General features: G+C 38.5%; 1 protein-coding gene across 2 annotated transcripts in view; it reads left to right on the top strand.

The window, feature by feature from the left end:
• The window catches only part of LOC117334920, a 46,781-nt gene that overhangs the window by 6,518 nt on the left and 18,078 nt on the right, over positions 1 to 22,185 (top strand). For both annotated transcript variants that reach the window (XM_033894769.1, XM_033894768.1), the window contains exons 3-9: positions 359 to 830; positions 1,941 to 1,975; positions 15,283 to 15,840; positions 16,185 to 16,313; positions 16,672 to 16,794; positions 17,960 to 18,034; positions 19,505 to 19,629. In XM_033894769.1, the coding sequence (XP_033750660.1) occupies positions 359 to 830; positions 1,941 to 1,975; positions 15,283 to 15,840; positions 16,185 to 16,313; positions 16,672 to 16,794; positions 17,960 to 18,034; positions 19,505 to 19,629 (1,517 nt within the window). The remainder of the gene's footprint in view (positions 1 to 358; positions 831 to 1,940; positions 1,976 to 15,282; positions 15,841 to 16,184; positions 16,314 to 16,671; positions 16,795 to 17,959; positions 18,035 to 19,504; positions 19,630 to 22,185) is intronic.

Here is a 22,185-nt window from a genome sequence, read left to right as displayed (position 1 = left end):
GTTTCTTAAAAGTCAATCTTCCTATTCTATAACTCTTGAGTTTGAGGGAGATGCCTCATTTTCAACAAAGTACAAAATGACTACCAATGAAATGTAGCCCTCTTGAACTTGATGTCAATTATGGTTTATGTTTTCACTAGATATCAAGGAATGCTGTTGTTGGTGTATTGTTCATAAATAGGTTTGTTTTGGTCTACAAATGTTGAGAATGATCAGAAGATTTTTACATGGCAAAATTTAAAATGAGATATTACAACTTTGTGTCATTGTTACATTGTGGAAAGAGAACTTATTAAAAATAAGTAATTTTTGTATTTTCAGTGATTCAATTAAAAATAAGTAATTTTTGTATTTTCAGTGATTCAGAATCACAAGCCATTTAGTACACCGGCATCCGACAGTGACAGCGATGATGACGTTGATATGTTTGTGAATGAACCACAGGCTGGAGATCACCGATTGATCCCTAGTGGCCATAAGAGCCTATCACAGAGCCAATCCCAGGGGGAGCCACATGTCACAGAGGAAGTCCCCACCACTGTGCCACCCATGAATAACATGGTAGATGACATTAAAACCCTTCAGTCTGCAGCCAACAATTCACAAGGTCAATATCAACCTGATGGTCAGTTCAGTCCTGTCCCGGGGCAACCAGCAAACATCTCGGGACAGACAGTATCTACAGATTCCGCGTCGAACATACTTATGTCGCCAAAAGAACAACTGTCCTCTAGTACCAAATCTAAAAATCTCTCCAGTTCTTTGAGTTCTAATGGCTCCACAAACCAAATGGAACAGAGTAACGCTCTGTCTCCGTCACAATCAAATATGTAAGTCACTCTGTGTATGTTTAACTCTTTTCCTACTGGGTATAGTTTCTCCCCTATGTACAGGTATCTTACATAATAGAACTGTACTGTTTATAATTGCATTGAAGTCCAATTTAATCTTGATATTTGTACACATAATCAGTACCTAAGATATGTAGTTGAGTGCTACTGCATGCAGGTTTGAAGCTTGTACACATGTTTTTATCCCCCGCTCAACAAAATTGGCAGGGAATATACAAATGGGTTCCGTCCGTCCACCTGTCCGTCCGGTCGTCCGTCCGGTCATCCGTCCAGATTAGCTTTCCACATAATATATTTTGAAGAAGTAATCAGATTTTTATAAAACTTGCTTGGTAGACTTATTACCTAAACCCCTTGCTGAAGTTTTATTATCATTATATTCTGCATATATTTAAAGAGGCTGCTGTGATCTGACTGACTGACTGATTTCTTTCCGTGTGATATCTTTTGAAGGAATGATCAGATTTTAATGAAACTTGCTTGGTAGACTTATTACCTAAACCCCTCGCTCGAGTTTGATTATCATCATTTTTCGCACATATTTAGTGAGGCTGCTGTGATCTGATTGGCTGATTGCTCTCCACACAATGTCTTTTGAAGAAATGATCGGATTTTGATGAAACTTGTTGGTAGACTTGCTACTAATTTTGTAGCTTTCACAGGAACTTGATGATTGAACACAAATACATGTAATGATTCCAAATGCTATGTCACATATCTTATGTTTTCATGCATGGTGCCCACTTTAATTTCATGTAATACAGTATTTGCCTTAGTGGGGGATCATGACAACTATGACCTTGTTCATTTTGATGATTTTCCTGGGAGTTTACCCCTCTTGTATAGTTTTGTCTGAAGCCTTAGTCCTTGACCCTCCCAACCATTGTTCATGAAACCTTGTACACATGAACAGTACATAAGTTAGTTGCCACTTGCTGTCAGCTCTCTTGAAACTATCCTGTGAATTAATATATAGCCTCTCTACTGATTTTATTACACAAATTTTATTTAGGAGCAGGGCTTTGTACTTTAGTTATCCTTTGGCTTAAAATTCTAGCAAACATTTCAAAATCTTTTTAATATTTACAGACCACCACAGACAAGACAGAATGTTTTGCCCTCAGGTAAGTGTACAATAACTTATATTAACATAAAAACAATGACATGATGAATGAAGTGTCGAAGTACGATGTGTGTGGGTACCTAAACCTGACCGGGGTTTTGTTACAATTGTAACTCATTCATCAGAGGTAGTTGCACTTCAACCTTGAATCACACTTCGATCATTACGGGATGTAGAGTATCAAATCATTCATATCCTTGACACGAACTCCTCATCCTCTGAAAGATGTAGAGTATCAAATCATTCATATCCTTGACACGAACTCCTCATCCTCTGAACCCACCTCCCACAGGAGACAATCAGAATACTACTGGACACACCAATTACCCTGACACCACTGGGGATCAATGTCCAAGGGTAACGTTGTATCCTGCTGGACACACCAATTACACACACTGACATCACTGGGGATCAATGTCCAAGGGTAACGTTGTATCCTACTGGACACACCAGTTATACACACTGACACCACTGGGGATCAATGTCCAAGGGTAATGTTGTATCCTACTGGACACACCAATTACACACACTGACACCACTGGGGATCAATGTCCAAGGGTAATGTTGTATCCTACTGGACACACCAACTATACACCCTGACACCACTGGGGATCAATGTCCAAGTGTAACGTAGTATCCTACTGGACACCCCAATTACACACACTGACACCACTGGGGATCAATGTCCAAGGGTAACGTAGTATCCTACTGGACACACCAACTGTACACCCTGACACCACTGGGGATCAATGTCCAAGGATAACGTTGTATCCTACTGGATACACCAATTACACACCCTGACACCACTGGGGATCAATGTCCAAGGGTAGTGTTGTATCTTACTGGACACACCAATTACACACCCCGACACCACTGGCGATCAATGTCCAAGGGTAACGTTGTATCTTACTTGATACACCAATTATACACCCTGACACCACTGGGGATCAATGTCCAAGGGTAACGTTGTATCCTACTGGACACACCAATTACACACACCGACACCACTGGGGATCAATGTCCAAGGGTAACGTTGTATCCTACTGGACACACCAATTACACACACTGACACCACTGGGGATCAATGTCCAAGAGTAACGTTGTATCCTACTGGATACACCAATTACACACACTGACACCACTGGGGATCAATGTCCAAGGGTAATGTTGTATCCTACTGGATACACCAATTACACACCCTAACACCACTGGGGATCAATGTCCAAGGGTAGTGTTGTATCTTACTGGACACACCAATTATACACCCTGACACCACTGGGGATCAATGTCCAAGGATAACGTTGTATCCTACTGGATACACCAATTACACACCCTGACACCACTGGGGATCAATGTCCAAGGGTAACGTATCTTACTGGGCACACCAATTACACACCCTGACACCACTGGGGATCAATGTCCAAGGATAACATAGTATCCTACTGGACACACCAATTACACACCCTGACACCACTGGGGATCAATGTCCAAGGATAACGTTGTATCCTACTGGATACACCAATTACACACCCTGACACCACTGGGGATCAATGTCCAAGGGTATACAATGCTGGTTATTTTCACTTTTATTCCTTTAGGGATTTACATCAAACTTCAGATATTTGTTAGGCCTTAAAAAAACCTGTGTTTCCGCTAACCCAAGTCAAGATTGCTTGTCTATTTAACCTTAGTATTAAAATCTGTTTCAAAAATAAAAAGATTTCGCTACCTACCTACCTGATTTTTTTCTGGCTTATGGAAACACATTTAAGCCTTAAGGATAGCAATAGCTAGCGGTGGCCAATAGGGGGCATGTATTGCTTTAGCAATAATATTTAGAAGTGTTAGAAGACTTAGTATGTTTGTTAGAAAGTAATTATCAAAAACATGAATACATAAATTTTGCTAGTACAGATCACTGTGTTTTGTGTAGTAATATCATAATTTTGTTGTTGTGTGTATTGTTGTATATGTCTGGGAAATATGATTTATAGAAATTTTGTTGTGTGTATATTGTTGAATATGTCTGGGAAATATGATTTATAGAAATTTTGTTGTGTGTATATTGTTGAATATGTCTGGGAAATATGATTTATAGAAAATTTGTTGTTGTGTGTATTGATTTTGATTTTGTTGAATATCAATCTCAGTAGTTTATCTGCATATATTTGTTGATTAACAGGCAGTGATTGTGAAGGTGAGAAATGAAAGCAAAAATTCATGAAAAATAAATGTGTATTTGACAACACTTTCCTGCACAAATTTTATAAGGCTAGTTTTGCAATGCCTGTCTTTAAACACTGTCTGAACATTTGTAAGATCACCTATCGAGACTTCAACTGCTTAAAGCTTAATACTCCTAATGATTCACTTTATATTTATTTATATAAATTTCAACTCAGTTTTGTAACAAATAATTCTATTTTAAAATAAATTGACTTAGTTTGACTGTTCTTTCTATGGTAAAAGGAAGAGATAATTTTGAGGCTCAAAGTAATAACCTCCTGCTTTCTCAGTGTACAACCCCCGTATACATCCTAACACTTGCTGAAGTGAAATTCCTACAAGCCTGAGCTATTATGGTAACCATGTCATCCAGTTTTTCACAACTTTCTCTTTCATAAAGTCTTCAGCCATGAAGATGAATAAATTCTCTCAATCTTCTGTAGCTTAATACATTTGGGGTTATCAGTGGCACCAAATCAGTCAAAAAGTATCTGCCTATAAAATGACTTGTTTCTAAAGCCATATGCAATAAAAAATTATCTGTATTATTTTTCTGAAGTTAATCAAAACATATCTGTCTATCAAGAGTACCTGTTTCTAAAGTCAATTATTGTCTATGAAAACTACCTGTTTATAATGCCAATCAAAATGTATCAATGTCTATGACAACTACCTGTTTCTAATATTAATGCCAATTAAAATGTACAGTATCAATGTCAATGAAGACTGCCCGTTTCTTCAGCCAATTAAAATGTACAGTATTTATGTCTATGACAACTACCTGTTTCTTCAGCCAATTAAAATGTACAGTATTTATGTTTGTGAATTAAGACTACCTTAGGTATCTTCCTCAGTTACAATGTAATTATGATTTTCTTTCAAATCTACATGCATCAGCCATTTCAATAATTATATAATCCAGAATATGACAATGTAAACTTTTAAATATTATCAATTAGCATATTATGTAACTTTAAACTAAAACTTGGTAGTTGAGTGAATTCCATTCATTTTGACTTGAATGTTCATGAATGAGTTACAAGATAGCAGGATTGTTAAGTATTTACTATAATATTAATTTTATCAGTGCAAATAAAAGAATTTTTTTCTAATTTCCTCATATTAGAATTATTGATCATGTCTGATTCACTTAGAAGGAAGTGATTTATTAAAAAAACAAAACAAACACCTAACTGATGATGTGTGGAAGGATCCAAACAAAGAATTCGTGTAAATTTTAAGGTATGATATATTATAGTGCATAAATGGGCATAATAGCAAAATGGTAATGTGCATCAGATATTTATGTATGCTAAAGAAATGTGTACAGAGCAGTAAGTCCCTAAGTTAGTTCAATTGAAATATTTCCTTGTTAGTGATCTATCCACAAGGTTATATATATGTGTGTGTGCGGTAGTATTGTATTTTTAGGTCACCTGAGACGAAGTCTCAAGTGACCTATTCTAATCGCCTTTTGTCCGTCGTCGTGCGTCGTGCGTCCATCAAATTTTTACATTTTCGACTTCTTCTCCAAAACCGCTTAACAAAATTCAATGAAATTTGGCAGAAAGTTTCTATGGCTGAAGGTCAACCAAAATTGTGAATTATATGGTCCCCACCCCCCAGGGGCCTGAGGGGTGGGGCCAAAAAGGGTCAAATTGACTAAAACTTCAAAAATCTTCTTCTCTACTCTCAGATATGGTGGAGTCAAACACTCTTTATAGATGAAAGGGTCTTGTGGTGCTTTACCAAAATTGTGAATTGCATGACCCTGGGGTCTCACGTTTGCCCCTGGGGAGGGGGTAAACTTTACTATAGTTTATATAGGGAAATCACATTTTTGACTATTATTTGTTGGATTTGTATTGGAATTCATTCTAACTTGGTTCAAATTATCAGCATGGGATGACACTTTGATGGTATGTACATGTTGGCCCTAATTGACCCCCAGGGGCTGGTGGGCGGGGCCAAAAAGGGTCAAATTGACTAAAACTTCAAAAATCTTCTTCTCTACTCTCAGATATGGTGGAGTCAAACACTCTTTATAGATGAAAGGGTCTTGTGGTGCTTTACCAAAATTGTGAATTGCATGACCCTGGGGTCTCACGTTTGCCCCTGGGGAGGGGGTAAACTTTACTATAGTTTATATAGGGAAATCACATTTTTGACTATTATTTGTTGGATTTGTATTGGAATTCATTCTAACTTGGTTCAAATTATCAGCATGGGATGACACTTTGATGGTATGTACATGTTGGCCCTAATTGACCCCCAGGGGCTGGTGGGCGGGGCCAAAAAGGGTCAAATTGACTGAAATTTCAAAAATCTTATTCTCTATACTCTCAGATATGTTAGAATCAAATACTCTTCATAGATGGAGGCTCTTCAGGTGCTTTACCAAAATTGTGAATTTCATGACCCTGGGGTCTCACGTTTGCCCCTGGGGAGGGGGTAAACTTTACTATAGTTTATATAGGGAAATCACATTTTTGACTATTATTTGTTGGATTTGTATTGGAATTCATTCTAACTTGGTTCAAATTATCAGCATGGGATGACAGTTTGATGGTATGTACATGTTGGCCCTGGTTGACCCCCAGGGGCTGGTGGGTGGGGCCAAAAAGGGTCAAATTGACTGAAATTTCAAAAATCTTCTTCTCTACTCTCAGATATGTTAGGATCAAATACTCTTCATAGATGGAAGGCTCTTCAGGTGCTTTACCAAAATTGTGAATTTCATGACCCTGGGGTCTCATGTTTGCCCCTGGGTAGGGGGTAAACTTTACTATAGTTTATATAGGGAAATCACATTTTTGACTATTATTTGTTGGATTTGTATTGGAATTCATTCTAACTTGGTTCAAATTATCAGCATGGGATGACAGTTTGATGGTATGTACATGTTGGCCCTAGTTGACCCCCAGGGGCTGGTGGGCGGGGCCAAAAAGGGTCAAATTGACTAAAATTTCAAAAATCTTCTTCCCTACTCTCAGATATGGTAGAATCAGATACTCTTCATAGATGGAAGGGTCTTCAGGTGCTTTACCAAAATTGTGAATTTCATGACCCTGGGGTCTCACGTTTGCCCCTGGGGAGGGGGTAAACTTTACTATAGTTTATATAGGGAAATCACATTTTTGACTATTATTTGTTGGATTTGTATTGGAATTCATTCTAACTTGGTTCAAATTATCAGCATGGGATTACAGTTTGATGTTATGTACATGTTGGCCCTGGTTGACCCCCAGGGGCTGGTGGGCGGGGCCAAAAAGGGTCAAATTGACTGAAATTTCAAAAATCTTCTTATCTACTATATGTTAGAATCAAATACTCTTCATAGATTGACCCCATTAGGACTGATGGGTGGGGCCAAAAAGGGTCAATTTAATTGGCCGAAATATTTCAAATCTCAGGTGACCATTAAGGCCCTTTGGGTCTCTTGTTATGAGTACAGCAGATATTAATTAGGTGTTAGCGTTGACTATACGGTAGGTAGAGGTTAATTTATCCACACTATATATGTCAAGAGACAAATGTTATCCTTGTACATTTACTGTACAGTTCTATTTCATCATGCCAATATATTGTTATTCAGAACATGAAAAAAAAAAAATTATAATTATAAGGTAAAGTTATAGTGATATTAAATGGATAATCTGACAATTATGCACCAATTTTTTAGGTCACCTGGGAAAGTCATGTATCCTATTGTGATGCATTTTGTCTGTCCGCGTCTAGCATGTGTGTGTGTGATAAACAATCAACATTTTTAACTTCTTCATTATAAGCAAGATGCCCAGAGTTATAATATTTGGCAGGCTAGAAGCATGTTGGGAGGAAAGGCTACCAAAATTGTTCAAATAAATGACCTTGATGTACTTTCAAAGTCATTGGGGTCAAATGTGTTGCAATCTTTTAATGACTTCACAATAACCAACAGGTCAAGGCCAATCTGTAAACGACTTCTCAATAACCAACAGGTCAAGGCCAATCTGTAAACGACTTCTCAATAACCAACAGGTCCAGGCCAATCTGTAAATGACTTCTCAATAACCAACAGGTCCAGCCCAATCTGTAAATGACTTCTCAATAACCAACAGGTCCAGGCCAATCTGTAAATGACTTCTCAATAACCAACAGGTCCAGCCCAATCTTTTAATGACTTCTCAATAACCAACAGGTCCAGCCCAATCTGTAAATGACTTCTCAATAACCAACAGGTCCAGCCCAATCTGTAAATGACTTCTCAATAACCAACAGGTCCAGCCCAATCTGTAAATGGCTTCTCAATAACCAACAGGTCCAGCCCAATCTTTTAATGACTTCTCAATAACCAACAGGTCCAGCCCAATCTGTAAATGACTTCTCAATAACCAACAGGTCCAGCCCAATCTATAAATGACTTATCAATAACCAACAGGTCCAGGCCAATCTTAGTAAATGACTTCTCAATAACCAACAGGTCCAGGTCAATCTTTTAATGACTTCTCAATAACCAACAGGTCCAACCCAATCTGTAAATGGCTTCTCAATAACCAACAGGTCCAGGTCAATCTGTAAATGACTTCTCAATAACCAACAGGTCCAGCCCAATCTGTAAATGACTTTTCAATAACCAACAGGTCCAGCCCAATCTGTAAATGGCTTCTCAATAACCAACAGGTCCAGGCCAATCTGTAAATGGCTTCTCAATAACCAAGAGGTCCAGCCCAATCTTAGTAAATGACTTCTCAATAACCAACAGGTCCAGGCCAATATGTAAATGGCTTCTCAATAACCAACAGGTCCAGCCCAATCTGTAAATGACTTCTCAATAACCAACAGGTCCAGGTCAATCTGTAAATGACTTCTCAATAACCAACAGGTCCAGGCCAATCTGTAAATGACTTCTCAATAACCAACAGGTCAAGCCCAATCTTTTAATGGCTTCTCAATAACCAACAGGTCCAGCCCAATCTGTAAATGACTTATCAATAACCAACAGGTCCAGCCCAATCTGTAAATGACTTCTCAATAACCAACAGGTCCAGGCCAATCTGTAAATGACTTTTCAATAACCAACCGGTCCAGGTCAATCTGTAAATGACTTTTCAATAACCAACAGGTCCAGGCCAATCTGTAAATGACTTCTCAATAACCAACAGGTCCAGCCCAATCTGTAAATGGCTTCTCAATAACCAACAGGTCCAGGCCAATCTTTAAATGACTTCACAATAACCAACAGGTCCAGCCCAATCTGTAAATGGCTTCTCAATAACCAACAGGTCCAGCCCAATCTGTAAACGACTTCTCAATAACCAACAGGTCTAGCCCAATCTGTAAATGACTCCCCAATAACCAACAGGTCCAGGTCAATCTTTTAATGACTTCTCAATAACTAACAGGTCCAGGCCAATCTTTTAATGACTTCTCAATAACCAACAGGTCCAGCCCAATCTGTAAATGACTTCTCAATAACCAACAGGTCCAGCCCAATCTGTAAATGGCTTCTCAATAACCAACAGGTCCAGGCCAATCTTTAAATGACTTCACAATAACCAACAGGTCCAGCCCAATCTGTAAATGGCTTCTCAATAACCAACAGGTCCAGGCCAATCTGTAAATGGCTTCTCAATAACCAACAGGTCCAGCCCAATCTGTAAATGACTTCTCAATAACTAACAGGTCCAGGCCAATCTTTTAATGACTTCTCAATAACCAACAGGTCCAGGTCAATCTGTAAATGACTTCTTAATAACCAACAGGTCCAGGTCAATCTGTAAATGACTCCTCAATAACCAACAGGTCCAGCCCAATCTGTAAATGACTTCTCAATAACCAACAGGTCCAGCCCAATCTTTTAATGACTTCTCAATAACCAACAGGTCCAGCCCAATCTGTAAATGACTTTTCAATAACCAACAGGTCCAGGCCAATCTTTAAATGACTTTTCAATAACCAACAGGTCCAGCCCAATCTTAATAAATGACTTCTCAATACCGTATAGCGGGAAATTTTAGCGGTCATAAAATTTGGCGATTTGGTCATGAAAACTGGAAGTTAAATTTTGGCGGGTTAATATTTAACGATTTCCCTCAAATCGAGGGTTTTAATTTGGCGTTGAGCATATGTGTTATCTACCGGTATATATAGATAATTATGTTATGTCCATACATCCAATCCATGTTGATTAAGTGTGTTGTGTATTATCGATTCTCTGTCTCGAAACCGGAAACTATTACCAAAAATTTTCAGACGAACACATACATGTAGATTTACTAAATTGGTGTTTATATGAGTAATGTGTGCAAACAACAGACAAAGAGAATTTAATCAATCGTATTATATCGCGTGGTTATCTATTTATGATGTGTATACGTACAGGTAAGTTTAACAATGAGTATACAGGTAAAGTGTTAACATCAGTTCAATGAAAGGTATGGGTAGATGGCTTTGTTTTCACACAAAAATAATTATAATGCGGTAATTGTCTTTCCTGTATAGCTATACATGTATCGTGAGTAGTTGTTCACTAGCTACTCTTATGTAACTATCGGTATTTTGGCCGAGAGTTGCCAGGCAACAACCATGTTACGCATCACTCATTACTCCCGGGAGTTATCAAAGGTAAATGATGGTCGAACGGAAACTATTGGCGAAATTGAAATTTTAACGTCTTTTAAATTGGCGGTGTTAAAATTTGTTGGGTTAAATTTTGGCGATTAATATACGGACCCGCCAAATTAAAGCTCCGCTAAAATTTCCCGCTATACGGTAACCGACAGGTCCAGGCCAATCTTTAAATGACTTCTCAATAACCAACAGGTCCAGCCCAATCTGTAAATGACTTCTCAATAACCAACAGGTCCAGGCCAATCTGTAAATGACTTTTCAATAACCAACAGGTCCAGGCCAATCTTTTAATGACTTCTCAATAACCAACAGGTCCAGGCCAATCTGTAAATGGCTTCTCAATAACCAACAGGTCCAGCCCAATCTTTTAATGACTTCTCAATAACCAACAGGTCCAGGCCAATCTGTAAATGGCTTCTCAATAACCAACAGGTCCCGGTCAATCTGTAAATGACTTCTCAATAACCAACAGGTCCAGCCCAATCTGTAAATGACTTTTCAATAACCAACAGGTCCAGGCCAATCTTTTAATGACTTCTCAATAACCAACAGGTCCAGCCCAATCTGTAAATGGCTTCTCAATAACCAACAGGTCCAGCCCAATCTTTTAATGACTTCTCAATAACCAACAGGTCCAGGCCAATCTGTAAATGGCTTCTCAATAACCAACAGGTCCAGGCCAATCTTTAAATGACTTCTCAATAACCAACAGGTCCAGGCCAATCTTTTAATGGCTTCTCAATAACCAACAGGTCCAGGCCAATCTGTAAATGACTTCTCAATAACCAACAGGTCCAGGCCAATCTGTAAATGACTTCTCAATAACCAACAGTTCCAGGCCAATCATTAAATGACTTCTCAATAACCAACAGGTCCAGGCCAATCTGTAAATGACTTCTCAATAACCAACAGGTCCAGGCCAATCTGTAAATGACTTCTCAATAACCAACAGGTCCAGCCCAATCTGTAAATGGCTTCTCAATAACCAACAGGTCCAGGCCAATCTTTAAATGGCTTCTCAATAACCAACAGGTCCAGCCCAATCTGTAAATGACTTCTCAATAACCAACAGGTCCAGGCCAATCTGTAAATGTCTTCTCAATAACCAACAGGTCCAGGCCAATCTTTAAATGACTTCTCAATAACCAACAGGTTCAGGCCAATCTCAGTAAATGACTTCTCAATAACCAACAGGTCCAGCCCAATCTGTAAATGACTTCTCAATAACCAACAGGTCCAGGCCAATCTGTAAATGACTTTTCAATAACCAACAGGTCCAGCCCAATCTTTTAATGACTTTTCAATAACCAACAGGTCCAGCCCAATCTTTTAATGACTTTTCAATAACCAACAGGTCCAGGCCAATCTTTAAATGACTTCTCAATAACCAACAGGTCCAGGCCAATCTGTAAATGACTTCTCAATAACCAACAGGTCCAGCCCAATCTTTAAATGACTTCTCAATAACCAACAGGTCCAGGCCAATCTTTTAATGACTTCTCAATAACCAACAGGTCCAGCCCAAACTTTAAATGACTTCTCAATAACCAACAGGTCCAGGCCAATCTTTAAATGACTCCTCAATAACCAACAGGTCCAGGCCAATCTGTAAATGGCTTCTCAATAACCAACAGGTCCAGGCCAATCTGTAAATGACTTTTCAATAACCAACAGGTTTAGGCCAATCTATAAATGACTTCTCAATAACCAACAGGTCCAGGCCAATATGTAAATGGCTTCTCAATAACCAACAGGTCCAGCCCAATCTGTAAATGACTTCTCAATAACCAACAGGTCCAGGCCATGATATTGGGACATTGACATGCTTGTATAACACTGAAAAGTTTGTTCAATTGAATGACCTTGTGCTACCTTAGGTCACACTGGTCAGATGTATTCAATTCTTAATCCAAAAAGAACAAACATCAACTTGCAATATCTAAATTGTATTTCAGAACTCTACAGGAAGGGTAACATCATGCAAGCTAACTTTTTCATGCTATATTGCCTTTGATAATAATTATGTAAATATTGGAGGAGGGGGGAGAGATTTTTAATGATATACCTAGCCCTGTTACCGTATAGCATTTTTTCCTGGGGAGATATTTTGTTAATTGGCGGATAATGGATGTGATCACGAAAATTTGATCCATAACATGACAAGCATAAATGTTATCCGCGATATAAATGATATCAGCATGGTGACTAGCAGGCATGTTCATGTTGAATTACAGTCTAATCTGTATGAAGCGACCACTCAAGGGAAGTTGAAAAACGATTTCTTAATAGATGATCAAAAGCTTTTTATTCACCTTTTAAAATGACAATAATAATTACTAACATATATGAAAAATAAACCATCCAATTGAACAAAATAAAATTTAAAAAAATATTGTAAAAGATTTTTTTTTTTCATACTTAGAACTAATTATTTTTTTTTAGATAACAAAACACATTGTTATTAAACATTAGAAATATTTTTTTGTTAATTTGATTACTTTCCAATGCCTATGTACCATTTATTTATTTATCTATTTATTTTAATTCTTGAAATTCTGGTTCGAACATCCATCCCAATTATTAGTTACATTACTGTATTTCCTACTTTATAAACAGCGACTTTTTCACTGGCAAATATCTGTTCTAATGTCTCAAAAAGATAACAAATCATGATTTGTAAGTTTGACTGTTTAAGCTTTCCTTGTTTATACTTTTCTTGCATTTATATAGTTTAACAGTCAGAACATCTGAAAATCATCAAAATTCTATAATGTCTTATTATTTTCTCCTCCTCTCCCGTTCTTTTTCACAAAAAGAAGAACTACTTGGGAGTTATCAAGACAAAAAGGCTAATGGAAGGCATTTTGGAGAATTCTGGTCACTTAGTAGAGTTTTTTTTTTAACACAGGTAAAAAATTTGCGGTCAATGGTTTATGTAAACAGGGGGTTGCTTAATAGAGTTAAAATATAGAGCAAATCTGTTTAGGGGAATTGAAATGGTGACTTCGAACAGACGGTCGCATTATAGAGATGGTCATTTGGACAGTTTGGACTGTATATCTCTTAACTTCTGGTATTTCGGCAAGTATGATTGTTAAGAAAACATTGTTTGTAAATTGACTTGTTAGATTTTAATGTAAGACATAGAAGACTTACATATTAGAATAACATCCTAATGAGTAAGTAAGTCGTGCTGATATAATTAATATCCCATGTTCCACTATCGTTTGAATTGCTTTATATAGCATTTGATAAATCGCCTACAGAAATACCAATGTAGTAAATGAAAAATGCAGAGGAAATCGAACATTATAAATTAGCTCATACAGGTAAGTTGTACAGGTGTACACTGAGATCGGGTAAGCTGTACAGGTGTACACTGAGATCTGGTAATCTGTACAGGTGTACACTGAGATTGGGTAAGCTGTACAGGTGTACACTGAGATCTGGTAATCTGTACAGGTGTACACTGAGATTGGGTAAGCTGTACAGGTGTACACCAAGATCGGTTAAGCTGTACAGGTGTACACTGAGATTGGGTAAGCTGTACAGGTGTACACTGAGATTGGGTAAGCTGTACAGGTGTACACTGAGATTGGGTAATCTGTACAGGTGTACACCAAGATCGGTTAAGCTGTACAGGTGTACACTGAGATCTGGTAATCTGTACAGGTGTACACTGAGATCGGGTAAGCTGTACAGGTGTACACTGAGATCGGGTAAGCTGTACAGGTGTACACTGAGATTGGGTAAGCTGTACAGGTGTACACTGAGATCGGGTAAGCTGTACAGGTGTACACTGAGATCAGGTAAGTTGTACAGGTGTACACTGAGATCGGGTAAGCTGTACAGGTGTACACTGAGATCGGGTAATCTGTACAGGTGTACACTGAGATCAAGTGAGGTGTACACTGAGATCAAGTGAGGTGTACACTGAGATCAAGTGAGGTGTACACTGAGATAAGTTCAGTGGTAAATACAGATGATACATTGATGTTAATAAACTGAAACTGATTCAGTAGTGTTAACTGGTTGTCATCATTTTTAGAATTAATTCAGTACACAGTCCTCTGTATTGAGCAACAGACCTCATTGAAATGAATATACTTAAGTTGACCCTATTCCAGAAGGGGATAGTTGTCCTGAACTCAGGAACTCTTAGCAAGTTACATCAGAAACAGTTCTCTTCAATGATAGACATTACAGGGTAATAGGTAATTTTAAAGAGGACATTATCAGCAAAAATAATATTTAATCATATCTCTGGAATTGTGACAATTTAATTTGTGCAAATTTGATTTCCTCATTCTAAGTAAAAATCACAAAAATTTAGATCCATGAAAAATAATCGGCTATACGGTAAATTTCAATTGCAAGAATGCTCTTGGTACAGTTTTAAATAATATTGCTTTAGCACAATAGTGATTTTGTTATTAACTATAAGGCCATTTGTCTTATTTTTATTTTCAGGAAAAGATAAGTCGTCAAATTCCATGTTTCTGGATCAAAGACCGAATATCGACGTCCTTCCACATACACAACCAGAGACGTCATCTTTGTTGCTTGTCCCAACCACTACTGAAGTGGTCATACCCCATCAGGCTTCACAACAGACCACTACCTCACCGTCTTTATCAGAAGCCATACCCACAACTCTACAGACCACACCCACAGCAAGACGGACCACACCTGCACATGAGGAAGCCACATCCACCTCACTACAGACCACACCTACATCTATTCAGACCACACCCGCTTCCTTACAGACCACTCCCACAACTATTTCTAACATACCATTAACAAATTCTTATCATACAAATGTCACACAGGCAACACCTTCATTACCAGTAGTTACAAATGTACCAACCACACTCTCATCAAGAGGACCTGCAACAGCATCAGCTCCTTGGACAGGTGAAATGGGTTTGTTCCTCGAGCCAGACTTCAGTAGTATTGAGAAGGTGATTGGATCTCTGGAACTACCAGACAACAATGATACAAAGAGAGCAATCAATACTGCTTTTGCAAGTAAGGATCAACTTTTGTCACAGAAAGTTAGCTTCGAAAGGTTTCTGAAATTACAATCAGTATTATGTCGCTACAGAATGCCATGTATTGTTTACTTTTTCTCCATGATGGAGGCATGGTGGTCTAGTGTTAGGATAATTTCAAGGCTGGTGACTCAAGTATCTTGATTATCTTGTTCCAGACTGGGCATAGCATATCATTCTTGAACAAGATACTCAACACTCTGCAGTATTCCAGTTATGAATTGGTTCATAATCATTGTGTATTGTATCCATCAAATCTCACCTAAAAAGTTTTTCAGATTTGACCTTTATGTTATACTGACCTTGACCTTTGTTACCTAGGTGATGTTGAGCCTTCCATGGAGCGTCCTAAGGGCCTATACACTGTTTTGTTGGTAGATACTTCCTTTAGTACTAGTTCTTCTGTAGTAAAGACTGCCATTAAATCCTTTATCGAGGGCTTCATGGACGGTAAGTAGTTATTTCAGTTGATAGTGTTCGTCATCCATTCTTGCATACCGTATTCTCTAACTGGTTTTCCATCAGCCTGTGCTTGCATGAATTGGTAAAATATAGAAAATATTTTAACTTAGTTCATTTTAGAAAAACCTTTAATATATGCTTGGGGAAAATTTTTAATTGTTTTCCCTATTGTAATATAAATACCTCATATGGTAGCTTCTTTATTAATAAGTTTCTACTTCACTGATCTTCTAAAATCCTCACTTAATATGCAAAGTTGAGACAGTTAGCTAGACACGTGTACAAATGTAATTATTTTTCATTGAAGTGGAAGATTTGGTTCTTGATTCTTATCTTCTTTTGATAGAGATTGAAGATTCAGCAGCAAATGAAACGCTAGAGGAAAATGTTGCCTTGGTTACGTTTGGCAGGAATACTGGTGTTCAGCAGGGTTTTACAAACGATTTCTCTCTCATCAGGGATGCATTTGGTAAGTATCTTTAGCCTGAACTGGAAACTATTTTATCATTACTAGTATTGTTTGAAATACCCAGGATTTCATATAAAACACATAGTGTAATTACACAAGTTTAATAAACTTTCTTACTATATTTGTTGCACGGCCAGAAGCTATATTTTTGGTTTAGATCCAAAATCTTATTTGATTGATGATTCAGTGTTTCATTATTTAGTGGATCTAACTCAAGTGTCCATAGACTATTTTATTAATTTCGGGGAGTTGATGTCTCGTGTGTGATGAAGTCGCGAAGTGAGACAGAAGTGGTACTTTTTGGTGGCTGCTACAACGGCAACATCCGCGTCGGCGTCAACATTTCTGATAAACTCTAAATTTCTCTTGAAGCAGTGATATATCTTAATAGAACGTTGGATATACTTGTATCTATGTATAACCATCCAAGTGCAAATTTCAGATCCAGAATTTAAATTTTACTTTAATTGGACCTTGTTTATTAATACTGGGCCATTTTATTATAATAAGTTTCCATAATAGCTGGGGGTTGAGTTTAATTTCTCACAAAGTATTTATTATGTACTGTCAGAAGTTTAGTTTATTATTGAGTTTAATTCTCATTAAGTTGGATAGGTTGGTGTTAATGATGAGTTGTGTAGACATAGACCAAAGGTCATAGGTCAAGGTCACTGTTACTATAAATGAAAAATATAGCTGAAAATAGATCATTTATTTCTTTTTTTTTTGGGTCCATCAAACTCAATTTTATGAAGTTTTTCTTTAACACAAGTACTTGTATAGGGTAGTTTTTATACAGATCCGAAGGTCATGATCACTGTTACTATAAATAGAAAATCTGTTTCTGTGCAATAAATCTCCGAATCACCCAACTTTCTGCCCAGGCGAAACATCCACTTCTGTGGAATTCTTGTTGATGAAATAAATTAAACAGTTCAATGCTTCCTGAACAGGAGTGTTAGATTCTATTTATCATGCATGTAAAACTGGGGAAACATGCTTTTAAATGTGTTTTAATGTTCCTGTATACATGTCGTTACATTTGAAAGAAGATATATCAGAATAAATATATATAATAAACCATACCAAGATAACTGAGTATTTGGTTTATATAATAAACCATGCAAGATAACTGAGTATTTGGTGTCTTTAATAATTGTTTCAGATTCTCTGCCATATGCTGGAAGGTCCCCCTTAGCCACTGGCCTTGCTGTCTGCTTGACATACATGGAGAAATCAAGTTAGTTTAAATACTGTATTTATCCTCAAATAAGCCCCTACCCTTATTGTAAAAGTTCAGTATCATAATTATCCTCAAATAAGCCCCCTCCCCACTAGTGTAAAAGTTTAATACCATATATATCCTTAAATAAGCCCCCCTCTTCTATTGTTATATTTCAGTGCTGTACCTATCCTCAAATTAGAAAAATAAGCCCCCTTCCCAAGTGTAAAATTTTAGTGCCAAATTTATTCTCAATTAATCCCTCTCCCTTAGTGTAAAAATTAAGTACTGTATTCATCCTCAAATAAGCCCACTCTGTTTCAATGTTGTATGAAAGTTAAAAACCGGCCATATCTATTCTCAAGTAGGCCCCACTCCCTTAGTGTAAAAATTAAGTACTGTATCTATCCTAAAATAAATTCAATCTCTTAGTGTAAAAGTTAAGTAGGGGCCATATCTATCCTCAAGTAAGCCTGCCTACCACTGTTGTAAAAGTTCATTTCCATATGTATCCAAAAGTAAGCCCACTACCTTAGTGTAAAGGCTTATTATTAAAGTTTAGGGGTGGCTTATTTGTAAACCACTGTTACCTTACTATTTCAAAATTGAGGATTCTACTAAAAATAAGGGGGGCTTATTTGTAGGTTGAGAGCTTATTTGTTGATAGGCTTATTTGTGGATTGAGAGCTTAATTGTGGACAGGCTTATATGTGGATAAATATGATACAATTATATCTCTGTCCTGCATCCATGTACAGGTCCCATCTTTTGAGTAAATGTGGTCTGTACTGAAATCAGTAAATAAAAGTCACTGAACTAAGTGGATACTGGTATACAATGGCTAGTCGTAAGTATTGGGTAATGATGGTGACACTTTTGAATTGTTATGCAGAAAAATGAGGATGCATTACAATTTGTTAGTACTGTAAACATGCTAAGTAAGGTCATTAGCATATTATCAAATTTTAACGGATTAGCGGAAATCATGAATTATCAAATTTTAACGGTTTAGCGGAAATCATGAATTAGCTCACTATAGTATATGACATAGAAATAGTTGTAAAGTATGTAATCAGTAGCCATGATATAGAGGAAATCTTCCACTGCAAAAATCTCTAAAATATGCATGTTTATTTTATTTTGATAGATATTCAACATGCATTGCAAAACCTTAAGCATTTCTAGTTTATCTGTACTGGTACTGTGACTACACTTGGAAATCTCATTGTTAATAATGTCATATAAAGATTATAACTGAGCTGTATTTTCCTTGTTTTGCATTTGTAATCAATGCATACCACTTGGCTCTAGAATTTTCTCTTTAGCTTGATCGGTTGAGAGTAAGACTAGAAAACCAGAGGTTTGACCCAGTAGTGGAAGCATTGGAATGAATATAATTACCTCCCGTTACATTTATTTAATGAATTGGCCATATTTCAATGTCATACCTGTTCAAAACTCACTTGTATTTGTATTGTTGGTAATTAGGTAAAGAGTTGCAGCAGAATGGATTGGAAATTTTTCCCCGATTAATCCTTTTGACTGACGGTTATGCAACAGAAGATGCAGAGTTTGCTGATGACAATGACCAACCTGATCCAACTGCAGTTGATGTGAGTACTGCTGATAATGCAGGTGGCAAGATGACTCCAACTTGTCCAGAGATGACATTCCACAGTTAATGTCCACTGTCAGTTCCCACAGCCAATGTCCACAGTCAATGTCCACAGTCAATGCCCACAGTCAGTGCCCACAGTCAGTGTCCACAGTCAGTGCCCACAGTCGGTGCCCACAGTCAGTGCCCACAGTCAGTGTCCACAGTCAATGTCCACAGTCAGTGCCCACAGTCAGTGTCCCCAGTCAGTGCCCACAGTCAGTGCCCACAGTCAGTGCCCACAGTCGGTGCCCACAGTCAGTGCCCAAAGTCAATGCCCACAGTCAGTGCCCACAGTCAGTGCCCAGTCAGTGCCCACAGTCAGTTCCCACAGTCAATGTCCACAGTCAGTGCCCACAGTCAGTGTCCCCACTCAGTGCCCACAGTCAGTGCCCACAGTCGGTGCCCACAGTCAGTGCCCACAGTCAGTGTCCACAGTCAGTGTCCACAGTCAGTGTCCACAGTCAGTGTCCACAGTCAGTGTCTCCAGTCAGTGCCCACAGTCGGTGCCCACAGTCAATGTCCACAGTCAGTGTCCCCAGTCAGTGCCCACAGTCAGTGCCCACAGTCAGTGTCCCCAGTCAGTGCCCACAGTCAGTGCCCACAGTCAGTGCCCACAGTCGGTGCCCACAGTCAGTGCCCAAAGTCAATGCCCACAGTCAGTGCCCACAGTCAGTGCCCAGTCAGTGCCCACAGTCAGTTCCCACAGTCAATGTCCACAGTCAGTGCCCACAGTCAGTGTCCCCACTCAGTGCCCACAGTCAGTGCCCACAGTCGGTGCCCACAGTCAGTGCCCACAGTCAGTGTCCACAGTCAGTGTCCACAGTCAGTGTCCACAGTCAGTGTCCACAGTCAGTGTCTCCAGTCAGTGCCCACAGTCGGTGCCCACAGTCAATGTCCACAGTCAGTGTCCCCAGTCAGTGCCCACAGTCAGTGCCCACAGTCAGTGTAGTCTATACTTGGTGGAGCCTGTGTGCAGACATATTTATGTACTGTGCAGGTGCCATTTCCAGTTTATCATACATGTTTTCATATTATAAACTTATTTTTGCTCTACAGGTAGGGCATAAGAATTGTACCTGCTGTCCCAATTGCATGAGCGACTTATTTTAGAATCTTATCTTTTTTCTTCTTTCTAGCAACATTATTCCTGTTAATGTCTCTCTTGACACTGCCTCACTTTTGGCCTTCAGTTGGGCATTGGCCCCTGTGAGGACGACTTCGGGTCCTGTCCCGTGGCCGAGTCATACCAGAGTCTATAAAAATGGTAGTTGTTGCTCTTGCTAATGCTCAGCATTTTATAGGGAGCGGGACAACTGGTCTGCGTCTGCCAATTGTAAGTACAATGTGACCAGTTGAGGTGTCCTGCTGGGTGTCTTGGCAGTATGCTTCAGTGAGGTAGCACTATAAAGTCAACAACAGTTTCATACTATCACAAGGAGACAAACACATACATACCACAGCCTCCAACAACACAGGTATATACTACCTACATCTCACACACAGGGAGACAACACAAACATACCACGGCCTCCAACAACACAGGCATATACTACATACATCTCACCCACAGGGAGACAACACAAACATACCACGGCCTCCAACAACACAGGTATATACTACATACATCTCGCACACAAGGAGACAACACAAACATACCACAGCCTCCAACAACACAGGCATATACTACATACATCTCAAACACATGGGGGGCCATCCTTAAATGAATATAGATGTTGATAGGATGTTAAACAATGCCAACCCAACCAAACTATAAACTGATTTGATCATCCTGTCCAACATCTTTAACCACAGAGATTCATATAACCAGTTTACATTATACTGTATGTTGATAGGTAATTTAAAACACACCTAAATACTAACACAATACATGAATGGTTGCATTGTTCCAATAACCGGTTACATTTAATATTGCTTGTTATAATTATATTACATTTCAATTATCGTAAGTAACAACAGAGAATACATTAAAACGAAGCCGAATTTCTAACTCAGAATAAAAAATGCAGGCAAATCAAACAAAAACATGTATGTTTGGAGGCCCTTGAAAAAGTAGTAGTATAAGACCATGTGATATGGAAGGGTCTTTAATTGCTTTATCAATGACATCCGCCATACAAATCTATTATTATTCAAGACATTTGGTTGAGGTTATTATTGTTTAACGTCCTATCAACAGCTCAGATCATTTAAGGATGGCCTCCCATGCATGCGATAAGCGTGCATATGGTGAGTGTGTGTGTTTTGGGAGGCTGTGGGAACTTTTGCTAATTTATAGTGCTATCTCACTGAAACATACTGCCAAAGACACTCAGCAGAACACCCCACTCGGCCACATTATACTGATAGCAGGCAAAACAGTTGTCCAACTCCCAAAATGCTGAGCGCTAAGCATGAGTAGTGACTACCATTTTTCAAGACTCTTGTATGTCACGGCCTGGAAAAGAACTCACTGGGGTGAACGCTTAAATAAAGTGAGGCATTGTCAAGGGAG

The sequence above is a fragment of the Pecten maximus genome, chromosome 9 (genome assembly GCF_902652985.1).
Source record: "Pecten maximus chromosome 9, xPecMax1.1, whole genome shotgun sequence".
Lineage (NCBI taxonomy): Eukaryota > Metazoa > Mollusca > Bivalvia > Pectinida > Pectinidae > Pecten > Pecten maximus.
The sequence above is the reverse complement of the archived record's forward strand: the minus strand, read 5'-3'. Positions and strand labels throughout refer to the sequence as shown.